Source organism: Adiantum capillus-veneris, chromosome 3, assembly GCF_014529385.1.
Source record: "Adiantum capillus-veneris isolate H3 chromosome 3, ASM1452938v2, whole genome shotgun sequence".
Taxonomy (NCBI): Eukaryota; Viridiplantae; Streptophyta; class Polypodiopsida; order Polypodiales; family Pteridaceae; genus Adiantum; species Adiantum capillus-veneris.
In genome coordinates this window covers 31,964,520-31,988,435 of record NC_140933.1, presented here as the reverse complement: position 1 = coordinate 31,988,435, position 23,916 = coordinate 31,964,520, and the positions used below count along the sequence as shown (strand labels likewise).

At 48.7% G+C, this 23,916-nt stretch overlaps 1 protein-coding gene across 7 annotated transcripts in view; it reads left to right on the top strand.

Annotated features, from left to right (window-relative positions):
• LOC147460703 (FAD-binding protein) overlaps window positions 1-23,916 on the top strand; it is a 113,379-nt gene that overhangs the window by 82,944 nt on the left and 6,519 nt on the right. For all 7 annotated transcript variants that reach the window (XM_086499318.1, XM_086499325.1, XM_086499304.1 and 4 more), the window contains exons 7-8: window positions 11,656-11,760; window positions 11,837-12,089. In XM_086499318.1, coding sequence (XP_086355444.1) covers window positions 11,656-11,760; window positions 11,837-11,965 — 234 coding nt within the window. In that variant the 3' untranslated portion in view covers window positions 11,966-12,089. The remainder of the gene's footprint in view (window positions 1-11,655; window positions 11,761-11,836; window positions 12,090-23,916) is intronic.

The window sequence follows — 23,916 nt, the reverse complement described above, 5'->3', positions numbered from 1 at the left end:
TGCGTATGATTTTCCGTAATGCGGGATCCCATAATTTATACCCCATTTCACCATGCTCACCATATCCTAGGAAAATGCATTTATGAGACTTTGGTTCTAGTTTGGTGCGCAGTTCACTCCGGATGTGAACATAGGCCTCACAACCAAACACTCTGAAATGTGCATATGAGGGTGGCTTGCCAGACCACACCTCCTCAGGCACCTTTCCACCCAAAGCCTTGCTAGGTGAGCGATTAATCAAGTGAATAGCTGTTTGCACAGCTTCTGCCCAAAAACCATGAGGTAATGCAGCATGTGACAGCATACTCCGAACTTTCTCTTGGATAGTCCGGTTCAACCTCTCTGCAACTCCATTCTGAGAGGGATTAAAAGGAGCCGTGAGCTCTCTTTTAATACCTTTAGTAGCACAAAAGTCAATAAATGCTTTTGATACATACTCCCCCCCATTGTCTGAGCGCAAAGACCTAAGCTTCTTGTCAGTTTGATTCTCAACAAACGCAAGAAACTTCTTGAAAGTATCCAAAACATCGCTTTTAGCACGTATTGGATACACCCACACCTTACGTGTAGCATCATCGATAAACGAGACAAAATATTTCTTTCCCCCTAAGGACAACTGTGGCATTTCACATACATCGGAATGCACTAAGTCTAACCTGTCAGACTTCAAAGAAAGAGACCTTTTGTGCGGTGTTTGACTGTGCTTACCATAAATACAGTGCTCACAATGAGAAAAATCAGCATACCTCAAACACGGCAAATAACCACAACGAGACAGAGTTTCCATTCCTCTTTTACTCATGTGTCCCAACCGGCCATGCCACAAAGAAACACTTGGCTACTCGGTTACGGCGACAACATGGTCACGCACACTAGATACATGCAAAGGATACAAAGTGTCCGATTTACAACCCTTGGCTACAATCCGGGCCCCTTTACAAATTTTCCACTTGCTATCACCAAAAGTGGTGTGATAGCCTGCATCATCTAGCTGCCCTGTACTAATCAAACTCTTCTTAAGTTGTGGCACATGGCGCACTTTGTGCAAAACAAAAGTCATACCATCAGCAAAGGAAAACTGGACACTGCCAATACCTGCAATGTCACATGTATAGTTATCTCCCAAATAAACAGTGCCCTGCACCTCACCTGAGTACTGTGTAAACCAATCCCTATGAGGTGTTACATGAAAGGAGGCACCTGAATCAAGAATCCAAGTATGCATGTCCACATCAGAACCCATAGCAAGGGTATGTGCATCCACAGAAGAGGCATTGAGTACATCAGTGCTGCTGTCACTGTCACAACTACTAGCAACATTGATTTCCTCAATCAACACAGTGCTCTTCTTGGCATTTCCCTTGTCCTTTGCATCAGTTTCAGCACCCTTGTTCTTCTCTTTCTTCCACTCATAGCATTCCCGTTTATAATGCCCTTTCTTTCCACAATGATGACACACAACATCTTTCCTACGAGATTTGCTGCGTGCCCTGTCCTTACTGTCAGATTTCTCCCTCTGTTGAGACCTGCCTCTCAAGTGCAATGCATTAGAAGACCCACCTGTGGTGTTCTTCCTGTTCATCTCTTCCATCAAGAGAGAACTCTCTACATCTGCATACTTAAGTGACGCACTTGAGTTACTAAGAGCTGTCCGGAATACATCCCAACTCTCGGGCAATGTGCATAGCAGAAAAGTAGCTTTGAACTCCTCATCAATCGTGAATTTCAGCTCTGTCAGTTGGCTGAAAATAGAATTGAATTCATTGAGGTGCACTGACATGTGCGTGTCCTCCTTCATGCGGAGATCCATAAGCTTCTTAAGCCAATACACTTTACTGGCAACACTCTGCTGTGCATACAACTCGTCTAAACGCTTCCACATGCCCCATGCTGTCTGCTCATTCTCTACATTGAAGAGTAAATTGTCAGACACCGAAAGCATGATCGTGGAGCGAGCCAACTCGTCCACTTCTTCCCATTCTTCAACCTCCATATCATCCGGTTTCACATCCTGTAACTTAATAGGTTTCGCCTGTTTCTTCTGCAACATCACATTATAACATTGCTTCTTCCATATAGCAAAGTTATGGGCCCCTTCAAGCTTGCGAATGTGCAACAAATTGCCGCTTTCACTGCTAGAAGCCATTCTGAGTGATTGCAAACACTGAAACCCTGTTTTGCCGACCTAAACACGCCCAAATGTGCGCAATCGGGCAAAAAACAGCTTGCTGTTACAGAAAAACAGCGAGCAAATTTCACGCGAAATCACCCCAAAACGGCGTACATTCACTGCCAAACCCTTACCAAAGGTTTCCACAAGGTGTATACATCATTTGCTTGCTGAAATTCCCTGTTTTAGGGCAAAAATCAGACCTGTTAACACCTGTTTTGCTGAATTTTCAGAACCTCGTTGGTGGAAACACCTGTAAGATTGACCTGTGAGACTTGCCCTAATGAAATTGCATCAAATTGACCCCGAAATTGGTCAATTTCAGCAGAAATAGGCTGCTGTTCGCCAGTTTTTGAAACCCTAATTTTGGGGAAACTGTCACCGGGGGTCGATTCTACACGGTGAGAGGATCCCTTCACGATAGAGTTGATCGAAAACGGTTGAATATCCTTCCCGCAGCGAGCAAGAACAGAATTCTGATCTGTGTTGCGAAAATGGCTCTCTTGGAAACCCTAAAGCTCTGATACCATGTGTGGGGGAGCAGGAGAGAGAGCCCACTTGCTGTCCTTTGCAATGAGAGTGAAGGAGAAGGGGAGAGAGGCGCTGAAGATGCTCATGCAGAGAAAAACGTGAGAGAGAGAGAGCTCGTTGAAATCTGGGAAAGTCACGCTATATTTCTTTTGGGCTTCACATTTGAGTATATGAGTAAGTGACTAGGGGGCCATTCACACTTGGGCCCCCTCACTTATAAGTCTTTTTAACTTATAAGTTATAAGTACAAGGCACTTAGGCCTTTATTCCCTAACAAATACCGAGAGCGGCTCTCTGGGCCCGGGTGAGGACGCCAAATGGCTTCTCAACCAACTGCGGCGGCTTATTTTGAGGGGTAACCACGTGGGTAGAAGGGGTTGGCTGAGAAACGGTGCTAACTGCTATCAAATTGAGCTTGGGAAAGGCAAACTCATTTTGGCTTTGACTTGGGTTCGAAGCAGTGGATGCACGAATTTTAGGGCAATCCTTACTGTAGTGATCCTTCGTTTCGGGGTAATGCCCATATTCCCCGCATCTGTAGCACAAAATGGGCCAATTCAAAGGGCGAGTCGAAGGGTGAGGTGGTCCTTGCTCCTGGTGCATTGAGTTGGAGGTGGAGGCATAGAAGCTTTGAGGTGATGAGGGAGCATGGGTATGATAAAAGCTCTGAGACGGAAAAGTACTTCGCATACCTTGCATAGGAGAGGCTGTCAGCAAATGTGGCATATGGTGTGGATGGCCACAAGGAGAAACCATGTTGGATGCAGGTGCTGGCCCTTGTTGAAGAGTAGGACCAAGACTTTGTTGTATTTGTGGCAATCCCTTGAGGTAGTAACAGTCTTTGTCCTCATGTCCAGATTTTTCACAGAAGTGGCAGTAAACCCGAAGGGGGCATTCCTGTGGAGGGTGCCGTGGAGAGTGGCATGAGCTACACCAAACCGTAGCCTTAGTCTCTTGCTGACACTTGAGCTCTTCTAGCTTGCGCTTGATCTGTTCCAATGCCTCGTGATGTGGAGGCTTCTCCTGTCTAAGAGAGAAGGACCTCTCCTCTTGAAGAGCTCGCTGTAACTTTAGGGCTTCAAGTTCTCTGCACAAAGAAGTCAATGGATCAGCAGGACTTTCCAAAAGCCCAGAGGGGGTCTCTATGTGAGGGGAGTTGTCGAACAGCTTCCTAGCCCCCTCTATCCTAGTAGCAGCTGCGATGAACTCCTCCAGAGTGGCGTCGGGTCGGAGGCTCTCTCGGAGTTTTTGCTGAGAGGTTTTGGGGAGCACCTTCTCCACCCACTTCTTAACCATGAATTCACCGGGTTGTTGGGGAAGCTTGGCAACCAGGGACTTGGTTTTAGTCATAAGCTCTGCAAAAGTCTCCTCTGGCTGGAGCACCGTGTTGGCCAACTCATCCAACACTTTCTCTTGGTAGTCACCTGGCCTGAAAGCTGCACAGAACTGTTGTCTTAAGGTTGCCCAAGTTGCAAAATGGTTCTCTGCAAACTTGCTGTACCATTTGTCTGCTAAGCCGTCCAAGGTGGATGGAAAAAGTACCAAATAAGCATCTTCTCTATTAAGACCACGACCCCTACAGAGAGATATGAACCTCCTTGCATGGTCGTTAGCATCTTCTGAAGAGAGTCCTTTGAAGGTGGGGAACTTGATGTTTACCTTGGCCAACACACTAGCCAACGCCTCCATGGCCTCTTGCTGAGCCTATTGCTCAATAGCTTGGTGTTGCTGAATAGGAGAGAGCTTTACTAGAGAAGGTGATCTGGAAGATGTGGAACCGGATGGAGGAATGGGGGATGTCCTATGTGGAGGTATGGGTGATGAGGTTGATGGACTTCTAACAGGTACCAAGGGTCGACCGTCTTCTGTTGTAGTACTTCAGAGGACTTAGTAGTGCGCTTTGACACTTGACTGACCGCCTTGTATGTGTCATGCAGCGACCACCAATCCAACCAAGCTTTGGGCAAGAAAACCTTGAACTGGCTGAAGACTGGTCTAGACTCTATACCAAGTAAGTGACTAGACCAGGCTGGACCAGGGACCAGAAGGACTAGACCAGGGTCGAGGAGGTCTAGACCAGGGACAAGGAGGACTAGACCAGGGTCGAGGCTGTCTAGACCAGGGACGAGGACTAGTTGGACCAGGGCGAGAGAGGACTAGACCAGTTGGCCCAGGCGAGAGGAGATCAATGCAAGGCAAGGTAGGCGAAGCTAGATAGACCCAACTAACTTCAAATCTCAGAGTGAGATTTCAATTGAGGTCCCATCGTGATCGCCAAAATGAGAGCACCTGTAGCGCAGATAGTGTGTCGTGCTCTCTACAGTGGGTGCTCCTCAGTGCAATGTGCGTGACAATCTCACTCAAAACAGACTGAAAACACGAAACAATAGACAACAACTGAGCTCACAGAGACACAACAGCAACAGTAGACCACAACAAATGACTCGACTATCTCAAAGAACTGATACAAACTCTGGCATGGCAGCACACTCAGCTCCAGCCCAGGACTCTCAGGTACAATGGGGTGTCGAGGCTCATATGTGCAGGGATGGTGAATAATTGCTCTGTGTATAGACTCGATGCTCTAGACCACAACGCTGGACCAGATGTAAAAGAAGATGATGATCCTGATCCAACATCTGCTACTCACATGTACCGCCATAAAGAGCCACCAACGGCTCATAAATGTCACCCATGTGGTGACCTGGCCACGATGTCCACTAGACCAGTCCGTATCTCTGCTGCCACGTGTCACTGCCCAGCCCAGAGAGTCCGTCTAGTGTGAACCAGCCCAGACCAACTATTCTAACTGTGTGTCCTGTGAAGTGACATTGTAGCCCTGCTACAATCTCGAACAGTCTCTGCTGGTGGTACAGGGCGAGCCTCGAAGATGCAGAACCAACGGGCCCGCCAGATGAACTAGAGTGTCAAGCCACTTATGAGCTCCCAACACTCCTCTCTCGCATTGCACCACTCCTGTGGAGTAAGCTTTGTAGCAAGCTGGAGTGTAGGTCGACCCCCTTGCATCACTATCATCCTGTTGGTAGAAGATAGCTCAAACTGAAGTGCCGGGCCCGTGAGAGTGGACCAAGCAGCTGTCCCCCAAGTGTACTGCCAAGCTGTGGAAAGGGCTGGCATCAGCCGAAGGACACGAAGCCACACCTGCTGTGCCAAAGGACAGTCCCATAGACAGTGACGCTGAATCTCCACAAGATGGTCACAAGCTGCACATGCGGCCAAGAGACCACTATGTACAAGCAAGCTCCCAACTGCCGTAGCTTTGTGTGCAACCAGCAATTGGAACAAAGTGACTCGTCTCCGTTGTCTGGAGTCCCACAACCAAAAAGCTGCCAAGAACTCAGCTGTGAGACCCTCCTCATGTCAATGAGGTGCTGTAGCAAGACGAGCCTCTCTCTGCGTTGCTAGTATGTGACGTCCCAGTCGAACAGTGTACTGAAAGAAAGGGACGCCTGGATGGTCTGTAGAGGAGAAAGGGTCCCTCCACATCCACTCTCCAGGATCCCATTGTACTCATGCCAGTGGACAGCTCTCCCAAGCCCACAGTCTCGAGTGGCCAGTCTCGAGCTGCTGGGTCGGGATCTATGACACAAGTCCTCCCACAGATTGCCCACCATGCGAATCCTCTGAAAACAGCACTCTGCCACCTGCGGGGCCTCTACTGCAACTCGGTGTAAGCGTCCCTCACCCTGTAGCTCGAAAAACAGGGAGGGTATAGTCTCTGAGTATGCCCGAACTGAGATGAGAACCTCCAGTCGCGTGAAGGCTCCCATCCATCTGGGCGCTGCTGACTCGAGAGGTGTGAGCCACTCAGCTGGTACTGCCTCTGAGATGTCCTGACACATGCTCTGCACCCCTCTCATGCCCTGTAGTAGCTGAATGCCCTGAAGCTCCTCTGACAAGCCTGAAAACTATAACCAGTCACCTAGAGAGCGTGCTGGACCCTCTGCCATGGGACCCCAGGAAACATGAGGCTGACTACCAACCAAGTGGCCTCTCTGAGTGCTAACCATGGGGTTCCAAACAAGGGGCTGTCGCAGGCGCTCCTCCGTGCAAGTAGGCTGACGCTGCTCCAGGCCTCACCACAGTTGCTCCCAGGATCGGAGCAGATTCACAGTGAAGCGGTCCTCCAGTCTCCTGCTCAAGCCAACTCTACGCATCTCTGTGAAAATCCATTGAGTCGAGGGTCGCCATGGGCCTCCAGCCCGAGGCACCCTAGCACTCAGCCACTGAAGCAAGAACTCCTTCCAGGGCTCCTCACTTGGAAGAAGTCCTCTGACGATGAACCTCCCAAGAAGTGCTCTGCTCTGCTGTGCTGGGTCTATGATCCCCAACCCTCCCCGAGAACAAGGAAGAGTGATGACCTGCCATACCACTTTGGCCCGGGCTATCTGAGTGTCATGCCCTGACCAAAGGAAGTTCTTGATCAGCCTCTCTACCTGTCTAATACAAGAACTCGAGAAGATCCAACAAGAAGTCATGTACCACATAGTAGCCAACAACACTTGGTTGGCCACTACAACTCTGCCTGCCAAAGAAAGTCGTGCGGAGCTCCAGTGTAACAACTTCCTCCTGATAGACAGGAGGAGGGGAGCAATCTGCTCCTCAGGAGACAAGTCCAAACCAACCTGACAGCCCAAGTAACAAATTGCAGTCCCTGGGGGAATCCATGTGAAATCCTCACCTAGCATCCAATCGGGCATAGGAGCACTACCAACCGAGAAAGCCACTGTCTTTCCCCAGTTGATCAGTGCGTCAGATGCACAACAGAAAGTCTCACTCACACCTGTGTAGGTTGGCCTCCTGGCCATCCAAGTACAAGGCTGAGTCGTCTACAAACTTAGCGTCTAGTAGCTCATCTCCCCGAATAGGGAGCGCTAAGCCACATAAACCAACCTGTTGTGAAACCAAAAAGCTTCTCATCGCCTCAGCATAGAACAGAAAGAGAAAGGGGGCAAGAGGGCAGCCCTGTCTGACCGAACGTGTGAGCATGAAACGATCACCTCTACCTCCTGCTAAAAGCACCAAACTGTGTGCCCGTCTGTACAAAGGTGACACCCCTCTGATCCAAGCATCTAAGAAGCCCATCCTGCGTAGAGTGCCCTCCAAAAAATCCCAGTCAACTCTGTCATTGGCCTTCTCAAAATCGAGAAGAAGAATCACCAAATCCTCACCACGGAGCTGCGCGAGGGCAAAGGCCTCCCAAAAAGTAAAGATGTTGTCAAGGATACTACGCTGCTTGACAAAACCTGTTGGAGTCCCATGTATAAGGCTCTCTAGAAGTGGCTGAATCCTCAAACTCGGAGCCTTGGCAAGAATTTTGTAGGCTGAGTTGAGGAATGTGATGGGGCGCCAGTGTCGAACCTCATCCAAGGAGCCACCCTCCTTGGGAATGAGGTAAATCAGGCCCTCACTCATGCTGTCAGGCATCTCACCTGTGTGCAGGATGTACTGAAAAGCACTACAAAGATCTGAGCCAAGCAAGTCCCAGTACTCCAAGAAGAAGCTGGGAGTCAAGCCATCCTCACCTAAACAGCTACCACGGGGGAGTGCACTAAGAGCTGTGCAGCTTCTCTAGCTATAGAGGCAGCTCCAGCCTCTGACGCATCTCCTAAGTCACAAGACAAGGCGAGCCTGCTGACGAGCTCCTGGCGAGCCTGCTGTAACTGCTCCTCCAACCAAGGACTACTTGGATGTTGCTTCTGCATCCTCTGCAAGGAAGCAACGCCCCATCGGAGGTGCTGCTCCTCCTCTCTCGCTGCAGCCAGGCGAGCCGAAGACTCCTGAAGAAAGAGCCGACTAAGCTGAGTAAGTCCTGAGGCCACTCTGTCAGCAGGAGAGTCCTGTAAGTATAAGCTCTCTGTCCAAAGAGCCTCCACTCGCTCTTTGGGCGCAGAGTCCAGCAAGACCCTCTCTGGGATGCGTAGCATCATGCTCCCCCTCCTCTGTCTATCAATCATTGTCAGGATCACTGGTGCATGGTCCGAAAAGGAAGTCCCAGCCAAAATGCCAACAGTCCCACCCAAGTCACAGAAGTGATCACTAGTGTGGAAGCGATCTATCCGAGATAGATTCACTCCTCCCACTCGACGGTCCAAACGAGAGAAGGCCACGCTGTCAGGTGGCCTCACAAAGCTAGAATGCTGCCACACATCTGAAACCCACAGAGTCATACATAGCCTCTCCCAAGCTGCCAACTCATCTCTATGCACAGTAGTATGGCTATCTCCAACCCTGTCAGCTGGGTCCTCCAACATGTTGAAGTCTCCCCCAATGCACCATTGCTCTGCCTGTGGCAGAGACTCTACAATGGGTGAGTTTAAAACTCTGCACGTGCGCTCGCCACATTGGGCGCGTAGATGTTATGGAAGCCCATTAGGCAACCCTGAATGTGCATAGTAATCCATTGAGCCCTGCCTGGCACAATAATCCCTCTGTCCACAATGGCCTGTTGCAAAGAGTCCGCAATGGTTATACATACCCCACCCTGGATGCCTCCAGGTCCAAAAGCAGCTGACCAAAAAGTCTCAAAGCGACCTCGCAAAATCTGACCACATCGCCGGTGCTCTTGTAGCATAAGGATGTCAATCTCACCACCCACAAGGCATCTCTGCAGCTCCTGACGGAGCCGACCCCTCTGACGCTGAAACTGGGGCCCTCCTAATCCCTGCACATTCCATGAGATGATCCTCATGGAGTCAGTGAGAGAAAACAGATGCTGCCACAGCAGCCAACCTCGCTATCTTTGAGGTCGGTTTGGATCGGGAGTAACCCGCATCCGAACGACCTCTAGACAAGCGCGCAAGAAGTGAATGTCCCGCCCAGGCCCAAGCCGAGCGTGCAGCCCGAAGGGCTACATCCTCTGTCCAAGAATCCTCATGCACAAAAACATAACACGAAGGGCACTGAGTGTCAGCAAACAAATGCACCACAATGTGCCTGCAACTTGGCAAGAGGCCAAAGTGTCTGCACTATATCTATCACTGCTAAGTCCCCTGTGTGGTGTGAGAACTCAGTAGCCTGGGTTTGGAACCAGTCAAGGATTGTGTGCTGGGTCCACTCTGTGATATCCCTACCACACAACGGAAAGGAGAAACACACCGCTGTGTCCAGGGCGTCACTGCCTCTAGCTGCAAGAAAGAGGACATGGACTCGAAAGCTGGCCTCCTCCAAGTCGGGAGAGGAATCACCGAGAAACCGGGTGAAGCTGTAGTCGAAGAAATCCCAATGTCTGCGAATGTCGAAGCTGGTCAGACCTCTGGGGACCGCTGCAAAGGGAGAAGTGAGCACCAAAAAAGGCAACCTCAGGTGGGGTTGTCCTCGAGCCACACGGCTCGTAGCGAAAGCACTACCAAGAGAACGCCTCGCGGCAGAAGCGTGTCCAGTACCCTGCGTTTGAGGAGGAGTGGCGGAAGGGTCGGGAGACGAGGGTGTGGGCCCCATCGGGGATAGGGGAGGGGCGGGGGGCAAAGGTGGAGGTGGGGGGGGGGAGGAGGTGGGGGAGGCAGGGCTGCAGCGGCGGCTGAGGGAGGAGGAGGCAGTGGTGGAGGAACAGAAGTGGACGAGGCCTCCTTAGGCAGGTCCTGCTGAAGGGGGTCAAAACGGTTCCAGTCGGAACCCAGTGCTGCTGAGCTGCAAAAGGTCGGCCACCAGGAGGAGCAATGGGGTGAGCTCTTCTCTGACGGCGGCGGCTGGGCACCTGCTGCCAACCATCAGCTAGCTGGTCACTAGTCTCGGTCGAAGTACCAGCCTATGCATCCTGTGTACCTGGCTGCTTGGCATGCTCAACCTTGGGAGGCTGCGCATGCGCTGTGGGTCGAGGTCTCCTGCGAGGACAGGCCTTTGCTAAATGGCCCATCTGCCTACATATGAAACAGATCTCGACCCACAGCGAGACAGATCGAAATCGGTAAGTCTGCCTCCTCCTCGAGCACGTGTGTAGTAGGGTGAAAACCGTGATGCCAACATCGGAAGTAAGCTCGAGCTGCTCCGATGCCGAGTAGGCTCATCGAAATCACATTGGTCATCATATGTGCAGACTCGAACTCGACCTGGTAGTACCCTCTACCGAGGATCTGGACATCAGTGATCTTGCCCACATCGGAGAGAAGAAGGGCTCGTAGTAAATCCCGAACCTCGCCCCGAGTGGGCCGAGTGCCAATGATCTTACAGATAACCGAAGTGGCTTGCAAGCGCTCCACTTCGGCCATCAAGCTCGCTTGCTCTTTGGCGAAAGAGCAAGTCGAAGAGTCGGCTCCGCGGTGTCGGGCAAGGGGGCTTCAGTGGAGTCCCTCTGAGGTGGAGCAGAAGCCGCCATTCTGTGTCTGTTGTGAGTCGAGGAAGGCGAAAAAGACGCGAAGCTCCCAGAAGGCCGTGGGGACAGACTCCTGCGAGCTAAGGGGGGAAGGGGGGGGGGGGGGGGCACAATGTATGTGGGAATGCAAGGGGCGAGCGAGTGGGGGGGCTGAGGCGCAAAGGTCGGCTGAAGGCAGGAGAGCTAGGGGCGGGCAGGCTGAGGGCTGAGGCGGGCTGAACGCGGGCTGGGGCTGGCTGAAGCGGGATGGGGGCTGAGGCAGGCAGAGGCAGGCGGGCTGGGCTGGCTGCGCGCTGGCAGGCAGCGTGGAGTGAAGGGCAGGGCGGCGCGAAGGCAGCAGCCGGGGGGGGGGGGACTGAGGGAGCGTGCGCAGGGGAAGGGGTGAAGGCAGCGGCAGCCGAGATATGATGTTTTCTACACAAACAACAACGTTTTAGATGAGGCACAAGCATGCATGCATGCAGCTTTCTCAAACACTTTTGTACATGAATTGTTTTAGTAAGTCCAATCCTCTGTGTCTCTTGCATAATACCAACCCTAGATTAGCGTCCTTAATAGGCTGTGAGATGAGTTTCAAAGTAATGTTGGTCCAATATTATCTTTAATTGAATTGTTCATATAGGTGCTTTTTTGTGAAGACTCAAATGCAGCCTCATGGAAAAGTTCAGATTATGCAATACTCATCTCCAGCTTATTAAGCATGTTGAAAAAAGATCTTCAAATGCAGGTAATGAAGTTACTGAATCTTGAAAAGGTTCTTCTGGATTGAGTCTAATCTGCTTAAACGTTTTCTAAATGTGTAGGAACTAGTGGTATCAGATCTGAATCTGAATACAGAATCTGAGTGCTTGCATACCTACACACAAATGTGGGCTCTTCGTCCTTTTTTAGAGGAAGCATTGGTTCAACGAGCTTTGGGTTTGCACAAATAGATGTGCATCTGGATTCTTTTTGAGAACTTTTCTACCTGCCTCCTTTTCTTAGCTGTGGGTTCTACACTGTTTGCATGTCCACAAATGTGCAGCCCTCAGCTATAATTTAACCAACATATGCAAGGTACAAGGCTCATTATTTTTGTCTTTATTTGAAACATACATTTCAGTCCTTTTTTGGGGGGATGGCAGAGAGAGAGAGAGAGAGAGAGAGAGAGAGAGAGAGAGAGAGAGAGAGAGAGAGAGAGAGAGAGAGAGAGAGAGAGAAATGAGATGAATGAAATGTAATATTAACATCTTCAAAAGGCCAAAATGACCTATGAGACCAAAAGGTTACATGTGGTGAATCTAATACCAGGTCTGGGTACAAAAAGTACAAAGAACTGAAAAGAAAATAGTGGGTAGGGGTGGGGTGAAAGCTGATACAAAGGGGAAAGGGTGAGCTGATACAATGGAGCTCTCTTAACAGTCGAGGCATCATATACATATACATCGGTATCCGGGACGGCTCCTATGTCGCGCTAGTATGGTATGGATCCTCTGTCGCAATCTGCGTCGATGTCGAAAGGGCCCCCTCATCCGTGGGTGACGGGACCACCCCAACTCTATCGCCCAATCAAGCAGTATGCCTCTGGTGTTGTTATGCTGTGGGGGCTGCTCGAACTCCTCTGTCTGTGACTGAAAGAAATCTGTAATCTTCTGCTGTCTCTGGATCTCTCTCATTGTGTCCCTCTTCAAGAGGTCCTCTCTGTGTTTGCGAATCTCCAGTAAGTATAATCCGAGGCATCTTTGATCCTGGTATCTCATGACTCTAGAAGGTGGCCCAAAACCCTCTCTGAATAGACAGTGAAAGCGGCCTCGTATCTCATAGTATACTGGGCAGTGACATATGTAATGTAGCTCTATCTCTGGCTCTATTTGGCACACCTGACAAATCCTGGACTCAGTGGGTACTCCTCTAAATCTGCCTGTCTCGATCTCTAGCTGATGTGAGGATGTGCGTATCTGACCAATAGCACATCGTATCCCGTGGGATAGATGAGTATCCATGTATCCTGGTCTGATCACAAAACCATCCTCAGTGAGTTGGAGAAGATGCTCTCTATAGAAAGTCATCTGCGTACCTAGCCATGTGTAGGTTGTATCCATGTCCTCTTCGTATCCAACTGAATCAAGTCCTGTCTGATGAGCCTGGTAGTCTCTGCCCTAGTGAGGGAGATGGAGGGTGCATCCAAAGAGTACTGAAATGGGGGTAGCCGGTCCATACTAAAGCCATGTAACTGAAACCAAGATGCCATTTCTGCATACCAACATGATCTATCTCCCTGCAATGCCAGCTGTCGCAAAGACTCTAGTGCTAATCGAGCATATCTGTCTCTAGGGAGACCACAAGTGCTATGCATAAATGAAACTGATCCAGTGAGTGCCTCCACTACCAATGGAGCAAAGAGCTCTGCCCTAACAATGCCATGTGGTACTGAGGCCTTGGCCCTAATCATCTGAGAACTCATAGGCACCAAGGGCTTCTCCATACATCTCCATCCATCAGTAGTGCCAGCTCTGCTATGATGATCAACTGAGGGGCCCTTATATATCCACTCCGTACAGCATGACCGAAGTGACCAGAGTGTCAAAGAGCCAAAGCTTTGTCCGAGGTTCCTGGAACTAAACCTGCGAACATATCCTCTCAAGTCTCCCCAATGCTGCATAGGCTCTTGTCAATCGCGTATCTGCTGCACGCCTCAAGGAAAATACTGGACCATTGAAAACCGCCCCAAGATAAGTGTATGTATCTGCCTACTCCACAGTCTCTCGACCATATGTAAAAGTGGGGGCGGACCTTGGTGTTAAACACCATTACCTTGGTCTTACCAAGGTTCAGAGACAATCCACTGTCCCGTGCAAATACATGCAATGCATCCCCTCTGGAGAATCGGAGATCAACACAATATCACCAGCATATAATAGCAACGAAATCCATGTCCCTGCGAGCTGAGCACCTCTATCACCCTCTGTATGTACATAATCTGAAAACTCATCTACATATATCCCAAAGAGAGTCGGAGATAGGGGACAACCCTGCTTCACCCCAATGGTGGAGTGAACCATGTCGGACATGCCCCGAGTAGTGCGTACCTGTCCTACCACTGTCCTGTATAAAGCTAAGATCCCCCATATCAGCTCTGTGGGCACCCCCATGTCTTGCAATCTGCGTATGAGTCTGGCTCGTGGAACTGTATCAAAGGCTTTGCGGAAATCCACAAAGCTACAAATATATCCTTCTGCCATGGTGTCTACCCTCCTCAATAATGGCTCTGAGTATCAAAATCTGGTCAAGAGTGGAGAAACTTCTCTTGAACTCTGCCTGTCCTGCTGCCCGTATGCCCTCTCTCTCTGCCCATCCACTCAGCTCATGCTCAAGAATTGATGCATATAGCCTAGCCAGACTGTGACCAACCATGATGGGTCGGTAATTCCCTGGAAGCATAGGATCTCCTAACTTGAAGATAGGCACAATAATGGACATACTCCAAGTCTCAGGGAAGCCCTCATACATGGCTCTATTAAACATCATAGCAAGAGGCTCTGCAAGCATATCTCTAGCATGGATAAAGTGCTCTGCTACCAGACCATCATGATCCTGTGCTCTTCCTGTCTTCATCTTGTAAATGGCTTTCCTTATCCTCTCAGCCGTAAAGAAAGTACATGTTTCTGGGCATGCCTCTAGAGGGTCAGGCCAAGGTGGCTACCCCGATGCTGTATAGAGAGATGTAGCATATTCCCCCCATGTCTCTGTGGAAGTGATGGCTGGCAATGGAGAGTGCTCATTGAAAAGCCTCCATGCCTCACTAGAGTCCCGACTCATAAACAGCTGATACAGATCACGCTCTAATTGAGATAGGTAAGCATGTAACAAACTGCTGACGTGTCAAAGCCTAAAGAATGGAGCCAACTTACAGATGTGGGCCGAGGGGCCTAAACCCTAAGAAGAACAAGCAACAGAAGAAGAAGTCCTACCAACTTATGGGGACCCCGTCCGATGGGGCCCCAAGTGACAAAGGATTAAAATAAAGTAGGACCTATACACACACACACAAACTGATGACGTGGCAGATTCTCGAAAATTGCGCTGACATGATGACGTGGTAGGCTGTACGGATTTCCGTGTTTTGCGTTGGTTGACGACGTGGCAGGCTGTACGGATTTCCGTAAATTGCGCTGGCAGCTTTTTGGCTTTGCTCTTGGACCAGATGCTTTTGAGTTTGAAGGCTTTTCACTGTAATTGCTTTTTAGACCAAAGCAGCCTTTAAATATGAGGTTAGGGCTCATTCTCTGGCATGCTTCCTGGAGAAGGTGCAGAGTCTGGAGTACCGGCTTGTACTGTGTTGATGCAATATAAAGAAATACCGAAAGGGGCGCCAAGGTTTGGGGCCAATACTCTCTGGGCTGGAATTCCGCCACTCCGTGTCGCGTGTCGTCTCTCTCTCTCTCTCTCTCTCTCTCTCTCTCTCTCTCTCTCTCTCTCTCTCTCTCTCTCTGTTCAATTGTTAATGAAGTGCTAAAAGTCTGTTCAGTCTGTTCTTTTCTATTGGCATGTGGTGCCCGTCTTGTGACAGTGGTATCAGAGCATCAGGCGTGTGCTTTTCTGAAAGCATACCGGTCCCACAAAAGAGCAGACAGAGCTATATTTGAGGTATCTTCACCCTCCAACCCGGACTTATTAGGCACTCCCACCCTTACTTCATCGCGCATCCGGCGCGCTCCCGTCTTCATCGCTGTGTCTTACAGGGCATAAGCCATAAAGAACCCAAGACTTGGAATTCATGGATTCAGCAGAATATTTGCAGTTTTTGCTCAACGAACTCCACGACATTCTTTCGCAGCATCCTCAGCAGACTCTTCCGATGCTGCAAAGTGTTCAACAATTTTTGAACTCTATGTTACCCCCTCTGATGCCCCAGGTGGTACCTCCTCCTCTGGCACCAGAAAGTACGAGAGCTTCCAACCGGCAACCTTCTTAGCCATCTATTCCGATCGGGGGAGTCTTCAGGAATATGGTGCAGCCATCTGACCTTGATCCTGTGCAGCCGCCTTTGCCACCGCCATTGCCCCCACCTCCACCACCACCACCGCCACCAGGCTACAATGGTTGGAGCCCATATGGATACCCTTATTATCCATACCCGGGATATGCGCCTAACCAACCCAAAGATTTCAAAGATGGCGGCACGACAGTCAAATTTTTTACTTTTTCCGGGGTGAAAGATCGCAAGAAAGCATTGCAGTTCCTACAGCAATTCGACAACATCTATGCTTTAGGGAACTATACATAAGAGTCCAAGATTTCTGGAGGAGCAGGATTTCTTAAAGATAATGCTATGCAATGGTGGAGTTCAATCGCGACACAACCGCATGCTCCAAGGACCTGGCAAGCTTTCAAGACAGTTTTTGCACGTAGTTACATGACTTCTATGTTTGAAGTCCGGATTTTGGCAGAGTGGGGCAACTTGAAAATGCTTGCCACCGAAACCATGGACGAATATAACCAAAGGTTTCTCAACGTGTACCTTCCGGTGTCCTTTAGATCTGTTCCCTTGGAGGCCCAATGCGAGCGATACACCATTGGACTACCATCACCATTGCAGGAATATTGTCTATCCAAGCAGGTCTCCACAATGCAAGAACTTATGGACCATGCCGTGGTCGGCTACAAACTGATGAAGGGAAAGCTAGAGTTTACCACAGAAGAATCTCCGGCCACTAACCACAACTCTCGGCAACAACGAACAAATTCTCGAGTGTCTCGTGAAAATCAACCGCAAAGGCCTCGTTTGACGCCTCAACAATGAGACACCTTACTACAAGAAGGCCGATGCTTTGGCTGCTTTCAAACAAGGCATAATCATTCTAATTGTCCCAAATGCACTGGTAGACCAGAGGAGCCGACGCCCGCACCAACGGTTGACAGAACCCCAGCGCCACCTCTTGCTAAGAGAGCTAGACCCGCTATTGGACTAGTTCCTGATATTTATGGCATACGCCTTGAGAGTACAAATGATTTGTGTCGAGCATATGGCAAAGTCAATGGCTTCAAAGCCCTTATTTTCTTTGACCACAGAGCTACAGAGAACTTCATCCATCCAGAATTCTTAAAGCAGATGCACTTTGATTATGATGCAGAGGGTGGAGAAATTGAAGCTGAGCTAGCCACAGGGCAAACTCAGAAAGTAGTACCGCTCATTGGTGCTCTTCCAGTGAATATTCAAGATTATCATGGAAAAGCTGATTTCCACATCATGAAGTTGGGCAATTGTGACGTTCTATTAGGCATGCCTTGGCATGACAAGACTGATGTGACTCTCCAGGTCCAGAACCGAACCATCACCGTAATGCAGAAGGGCAAGCCAGGCGTCCTCAAAGTTCGGTTGTCCGAACAAAATCCTGAATGAACTCTCTAGTTGTTTTATAGTTAGATACCTTTGAACTTTGTTTGAGAAAGTATTATTTGAAACTTTGTTTGAAATGGATAGTATCTGTTTTGAACCTGTCTTGGTGCCGATTTGAAATGTTTGACTCTAGTTTTAATACTAGTTTCATTGATTGGTGATTTTACTCCCGAGTGGAGAAGTGAGATATACTGTTTTGGTATTGTTTGAACCTTAGAACGACGCAGGCCGATGCCTGGGAGCGTTTCGTTGTATGCTTGCAAAATAATTGTTGTTGTGACTCCCGGCCCTTACTTGGATGGTTATGCGGGAGGAGTATTAAGAAGTCTAAGCAGTGGTTACTCTCAGCACCTCCAAACGACGCAGGCTGCGGTCTGGGGGGCGTTTGGTTGTAAAAGGCCTCTATATCTCTCGGCCCGGATCTTTTTAGGTTATGCGTGAGGAGTGATGAGGGAGTCGTTGAATATCTCCCGGCCCGGACCTTGTTAGGTTATGCGGGAGGAGTGTTCATCGGCGGCTTTATGTTTCTATGTCTTGTAACATGCATATGTAAGCATTTGTGTTGCATTGTGATGTGCCAACTCTTGAATATTCATAATTGGATGAGATTGCTTGGGTATGTGATTTTAGTGCATCAAGACACCCATGGAAGATCAGTACAGTCTGGGTGTGATGGCTAATTTTACTACGCCGGAATATCAAGAGTTCCGATCTAGACGAAAGGAGAAGCTAACTCCTTGATAAAAAGAGTAGAAAGGAGAAGCGAACTCCTTGATCAAAACAGCCGAAAGGAGAAACTCCTTTATCAAAATAGCAGAAAGGAGAAGCTAACTCCTTAATAAAAAGAGCAGAAAGGAGAAGCTAACTCCTTAATAAAAAGAGCAAATTGATTGTCCCTCGGAAATTTTTAAGCTAACTTGAGTTGTTTTGCAGATATGCTGTAATCGTGGACGATTACTCTCTTTCAAGAAGGGGAGATGTAACAAACTGCTGACGTGTCAAAGCCTAAAGAATGGAGCCAACTTACAGATGTGGGCCGAGGGGCCTAAACCCTAAGAAGAACAAGCAACAGAAGAAGAAGTCCTACCAACTTATGGGGACCCCGTCCGATGGGGCTCCAAGTGACAAAGGATTAAAATAAAGCAGGACCCATACACACACACGCACACACACACGAACTGATGACGTGGCAGATTTCCGAAAATTGCGCTGACATGATGACGTGGCAGCTGACGGCCTTTCCGTATTGGTGCACTGGCGTGATGGCATGGCAAGCTGTATTAATTTCCGTAAATTGCGTTGGCAGCTTTTTAGCTTTGCTTTTAGACCAGATGCTTTTGAGTTTGAAGGCTTTTCATTGTAATTGCTTTTTAGGCCAAAGCGGCCTTTAAATATGAGGTTAGGGTTCATTCTCTTGCATGCTTCCTGGAGAAGGTGCAGAGTCTGGAGTACCGGCTTGTATTGTGTTGATGCAATATAAAGAAATACCGAAAGGGGCGCCAAGGTTTGGGGCCAATACTCTCTGGGGTGGAATTCCGCCACTCCGTGTCGCATGTCCTCTCTCTCTCTCTCTCTCTCTCTCTCTCTCTCTCTCTCTCTCTCTCTCTCTCTCTCTCTCTCAGTTCAATTGTTAATGAAGTGCTAAAAGTCTGTCCAGTCTGTTCTTTTCTAGTGGCAAGTGGTGCCCGTCTTGTGACAAAGCCCTCTTCTTTCGTCGCACTAGGCGGTGGAACATAATCCGTGACTGTCTATGTGGTGTAGTACCCATGAGCACCTCTCTTTGCAATCTGATCCTCGTCTCTCTACACTCCTCATCATACCAAAACTGTTCCAAGGCATGCTTCCAGATCGTCTGCGTGTAGGCTGGCTGTGGGGATATGCCTCTGATGCTGCAGCATGTAGCGTCTCTGTCAGAATCTAGGTGAGCTCATCTAATGGTCGTCCTGGTTCCTAAGTGCATAGCTGCCTGTATATCTCATCAGTGTACACGTGATCCGTCTCCCTCGTGAAGGTATACTAAGTATGTGTGGAGGCCCTCTCCAATGGAGCTGTGTTGAACTAGAACGATAGAGTGAAAGACAAGATAGCATGATCGACTGCTACCCCAACTGGCCTAGTTCGCAGCACGAAATCGTGAAAGGAAGAAATGAGTCCTGGTGGAGCCATAAACATAATCCATTGTAGTGGCGCCATGCCGATGTGGAAAGCATGTAAAACCACCAGCTTCTGCAGGGAATCTTTGTAGGCCATTCAAAATGGCCAATCCATGTGCAGTCCCCATATCGATCAAGTATCTGCCATACTCAATGTGCTCCTCATACTGTGATAATCTAGACATGCCCATTTCTGTAATATCAAAGCTCCGCATCAACTCCTCTGAGGTATCATAGAATACTGTCTGGTGAATGGGTAGTCCTAGCATTGAAATCCCCCAAGATAATAATGTCGCCATCTCTGGAAAACTCCATATATCATCATCTAAAATAGAGAAGGGGGACTGTCCTATAGGTGATGCATATACTGACGTACTAGGAGGGAAATAGCAAATAGCAATGTAGAGATATCTGCATGTCTCTGCCTTCAGTCTCACCCGCATGTACCTAGCGTGCTCATCCCTCCGAGCTATATGTATCAGAGACTGTAGCTCCTCTCTGAATAAGACTGCCACTCCTCCTGAACCTCGTCCTCTGCGCTCTGATCGAGTCTCCTGTCTGCAAGTTGTCTCCCATTTGTATTCGCTCACATGGGGCATGGACTGCCCCGGGGCCTGATGCGTCTCAGAGTAGAAAATGATGTCTCTCCCTGTGAAACTATCCTCAAAGGCCCCTACATCAAGGCGCAAAGATCCATTACAATTCCATGTAGCCACTTTGAGTGTGGTCTCACAGGTCTCGCACCGTCATGCGGGGCGCTTCTCTAGAATAACCACTTGTCCATACCTATAGAAGGCCACTTTCCCCTTCTCTCGAGTTGTCATTAATCTCGGGCATAACTTCTTTCATATGAGCAAGTTGAGTGTGAGGTCATCTCCAAGGAATATGCCCGTTTTCTTTAGTGTTGGTCGCTTCTTCAAGAAGTCCTTCTTTGTCTCCATGGATGGGAAGCGCATGATTAGAGCTCTTTCGTTTGAAGTCTCCCCATTTCCTTGTGTCTTCTTTCCTACCCTCCATGCCTTTGTATGAGTAGCCGCACTACCCATCATGTAGAGAAGTTCTTTGACTTCCCCTTCGACATCATCCCGGTCTTTTAGACCGGTTATTCGTATGTGCAAAGCTCTAGTCTTCCTTCGCTGCTCTTCTTCTAAAGTCATGTTGATGATTGTAGGAGTGGGGATAGATGTGGTTTCTTTCCCTTTCCCTTTCTTAGCGACTTCTATCCATTTCTCGGCCTCATCCGCCTTCTTTTGTGTCTTCGTGATTACATCCACACACGAAGACGTCTTTGCCCCATTCTCTTTCTCTTCCTCTTTGATCATCCGTACCTGTTCCTTGATGACCTTGAATTCCTCTATCACCGAGGGTTGGAATTCACCTTCCTCTAGTCCATTGCTTGCTCTATTAGCAAGTTCTCGCTTGAGGGCTAAGACCTCTTCTTTGAGTCCTTGTGAATCCGCCTTAAGTGCTTGTATCTCTACGTGCAGGTCCTCTTTCTCCTTCTTCCATTGCATGCCTTCGTCGAGCAACATTTGAAGATGTCACAAATGTGATGACGTGGCTATCCAGCGCGCGTGCACACACACAGCCTCTACTGCTGCCCCGTTGACATGATGAGGTGGCTGCACGTACTGGCAAGCCCATGAATGGCGGAAATCCGTACGGCAGGCTGAGCGGCAGCTTGGGCTATGCTTTTTCTCCGCGCATGCTTTATTTCACGCAAAGTATTGGCTGCGTGGATTTTCCTACGCAAGGACTTATAGAGAGAGAGAGAGAGAGAGAGAGAGAGAGAGAGAGAGAGAGAGAGAGAGAGAGGAGAGAGAGAGAGAGAGAGAGTTTTTAATTGCTTTACTTTAAGGCTCAAAAGAGCTTGTGAGAGAAAAAAACAGTTAAAAAGCCTTTGATTTTAAGCTTTTGGGGCTTTGCTTTTGGCATCCCTTGTAAACAAATAAATAAGTGGTTTGGGCTCCCACTCTGTAGAGCATCTGGACGCAGAGTTTGAGAGTGAGACCCAACCACTCTTGTACTTTGAACCCAGATTAATACAAAAAGAAATACTGAAAGGGGTCCCAAAGACACCTCAAGAGCCTACTCACATCTGTGCAGATTGGCCTCATGGCCCTTCAAGTACATGCATGAGTCGTCAGCAAATACAACGTCAAGCAGCTCGTCTTCCCCAATAGGAAGCTCTTAACCACACAAACCAACCTACTGTGAAGTCAAAAATCTGCTCATTGCCTCAGCATAGAAGAGAAAGAGGAAGGGGGCAATAGGGCAACCCTCTCTAACTAAACGCGTGAGCATGAAGCATGTTGCTAAATGGACTATTTTCTTTTTTTTTTGAGTAATTTCTTTTTATTGAAATTAGGATATTTAAAATGTGTGCATTTGAACCGTAAGGTTGGGAACTGTAGATCTACGGGAATTATTAAAAGCCATCAGGAACAGACAACTCTAATGTGTCATATGATGAGTGACATTAAGCATCGGGAAGGGGTTGTACAGTTAGTTCGGTAGGAGAGACCGGGAAATGGATATTCTTGACGAGTCATGTGATGAGTGTCAGGAGCATTGGAAAGGGAATACTCTATTGGTCTGGCAGGAAACCCGAATTGGAAAAAGGAATACGCGTAAAGACGCAAGCACAAAAATAAAGATGGGTTCTAAGAAGCTTTTTTTTAAAAGCGGAATATATATAAGTATTTTCCAAGAAGCGCGAATGCTTTCCCACGAGGAATATGTGTTTGCATTGCATATGTGCCTGACATTGCATTCGGGGACGCTTGGAATGTGATTGCATAGCATCAATTTTTCAGCTCATTGAGTTTTATGGAGTTTTGTCTAGGTTCACATTTTTTTTAAAAAGTGACCGGCCGCCCACTTAAATTAAAGCAAAGATTTATTAAAAAACAAAAGCCAACGCTTCCGAACTGAGAATAAAAGTGTACAATTCCTGTCTCTCTTTGACTGGCAAAAACAGCGCACAACTTCTATCTCTTCCTAGCGCTAATGGCTGCCTTTATTTCAGCCAACTCCGCACCGGCTATTCCTGCCGGGTGCGGGAGCCTATAAAAGAAGCCCACCCTCTCTCTCAGCGGCAATTTTTGTGCACAAGCGCTAGCAACAAGGGAGCACCATCGCCAGAAATCTACAAGTGACCGAGAGAGGCAAATACTCGGAGCTTGCTTTCACATACTCGGAGCAACAAGTATCAATTGTGAATTCGCCATACGAGTTGTTGTGTGTACAATTCCTGTCTCTCTTTGACTGGCAAAAACAGCGCACAACTTCTATCTCTTCCTAGCGCTAATGGCTGCCTTTATTTCAGCCAGCTCCGCACCGGCTATTCCTGCCGGGTGCGGGAGCCTATAAAAGAAGCCCATCCTCTCTCTCAGCGGCAATTTTTGTGCACAAGCGCTAGCAACAAGGGAGCACCATCGCCAGAAATCTACAAGTGACCGAGAGAGGCAAATACTCGGAGCTTGCTTTCACATACTCGGAGCAACAAGTATCAATTGTGAATTCGCCATACGAGTTGTTGTTTCGTGTTTGTGCTTTTTGGCAGGTACTCCATCACAAAGGAGCAACGAGGCCTCGGCCCATGCTCAGAGATTCCAGGAACAGAATCGGGTACAGTCTGTAGAGCTCACGCTCTGGGAATAGTTGGAAACGGAAGTGACAGCTCGTCTCTCGGGAATTTCCCGCTTGGGAAGGAATTGACCATCAAGTCGGAAGATCTAGAACGGAGGTGTAGCAGGGCTACAGTGCCACTGGCACGGGACAAGCAGTTAGTCATATTTGGGCCGGGTTTCACACTGGACGGATTCTTGCCTGGTCAGTGACACGTGGCAGGGATACAGGGGGATGGTCCAGTGGCCAGCACACCACCACCACAGTTCATAGATAGGCTTAGCTGTAGTGGTTATTTTGCAGTCGTTGGTGGCTCTTCATGTTTGTATATATCCGTAGTGGGTTTGGATCAGAGGATCTACTTTTGTGTGGTCAGAAGTCTAGAGTCTAGCATATTGAGTTATACACAACACGTATGCACCATCCCCGCACATCTAAGCCCCGACACCCCATGGTACCTATGAATTCTTGGCTGGAGCTGAGTGTGCTGCCATTGCCAGAGTCTGTACTGGTTTCTTTGAGTTGCTCAAGTTCTACTGTTGAGTTGCTGTGTTTGTTTGCTCTATTATTCATTGTTTATTGTTTCTTGTTTTCAATCTATTGGAGTGAGATGTCAACCACATTGCACTGAGGAGCACCCATTGTAGAGAGCACGACACTTTATCTCCGCTACAGGTGCCGTCATTTTTGGAACGCCTGGTAGGACTTCAACTGAAATCTC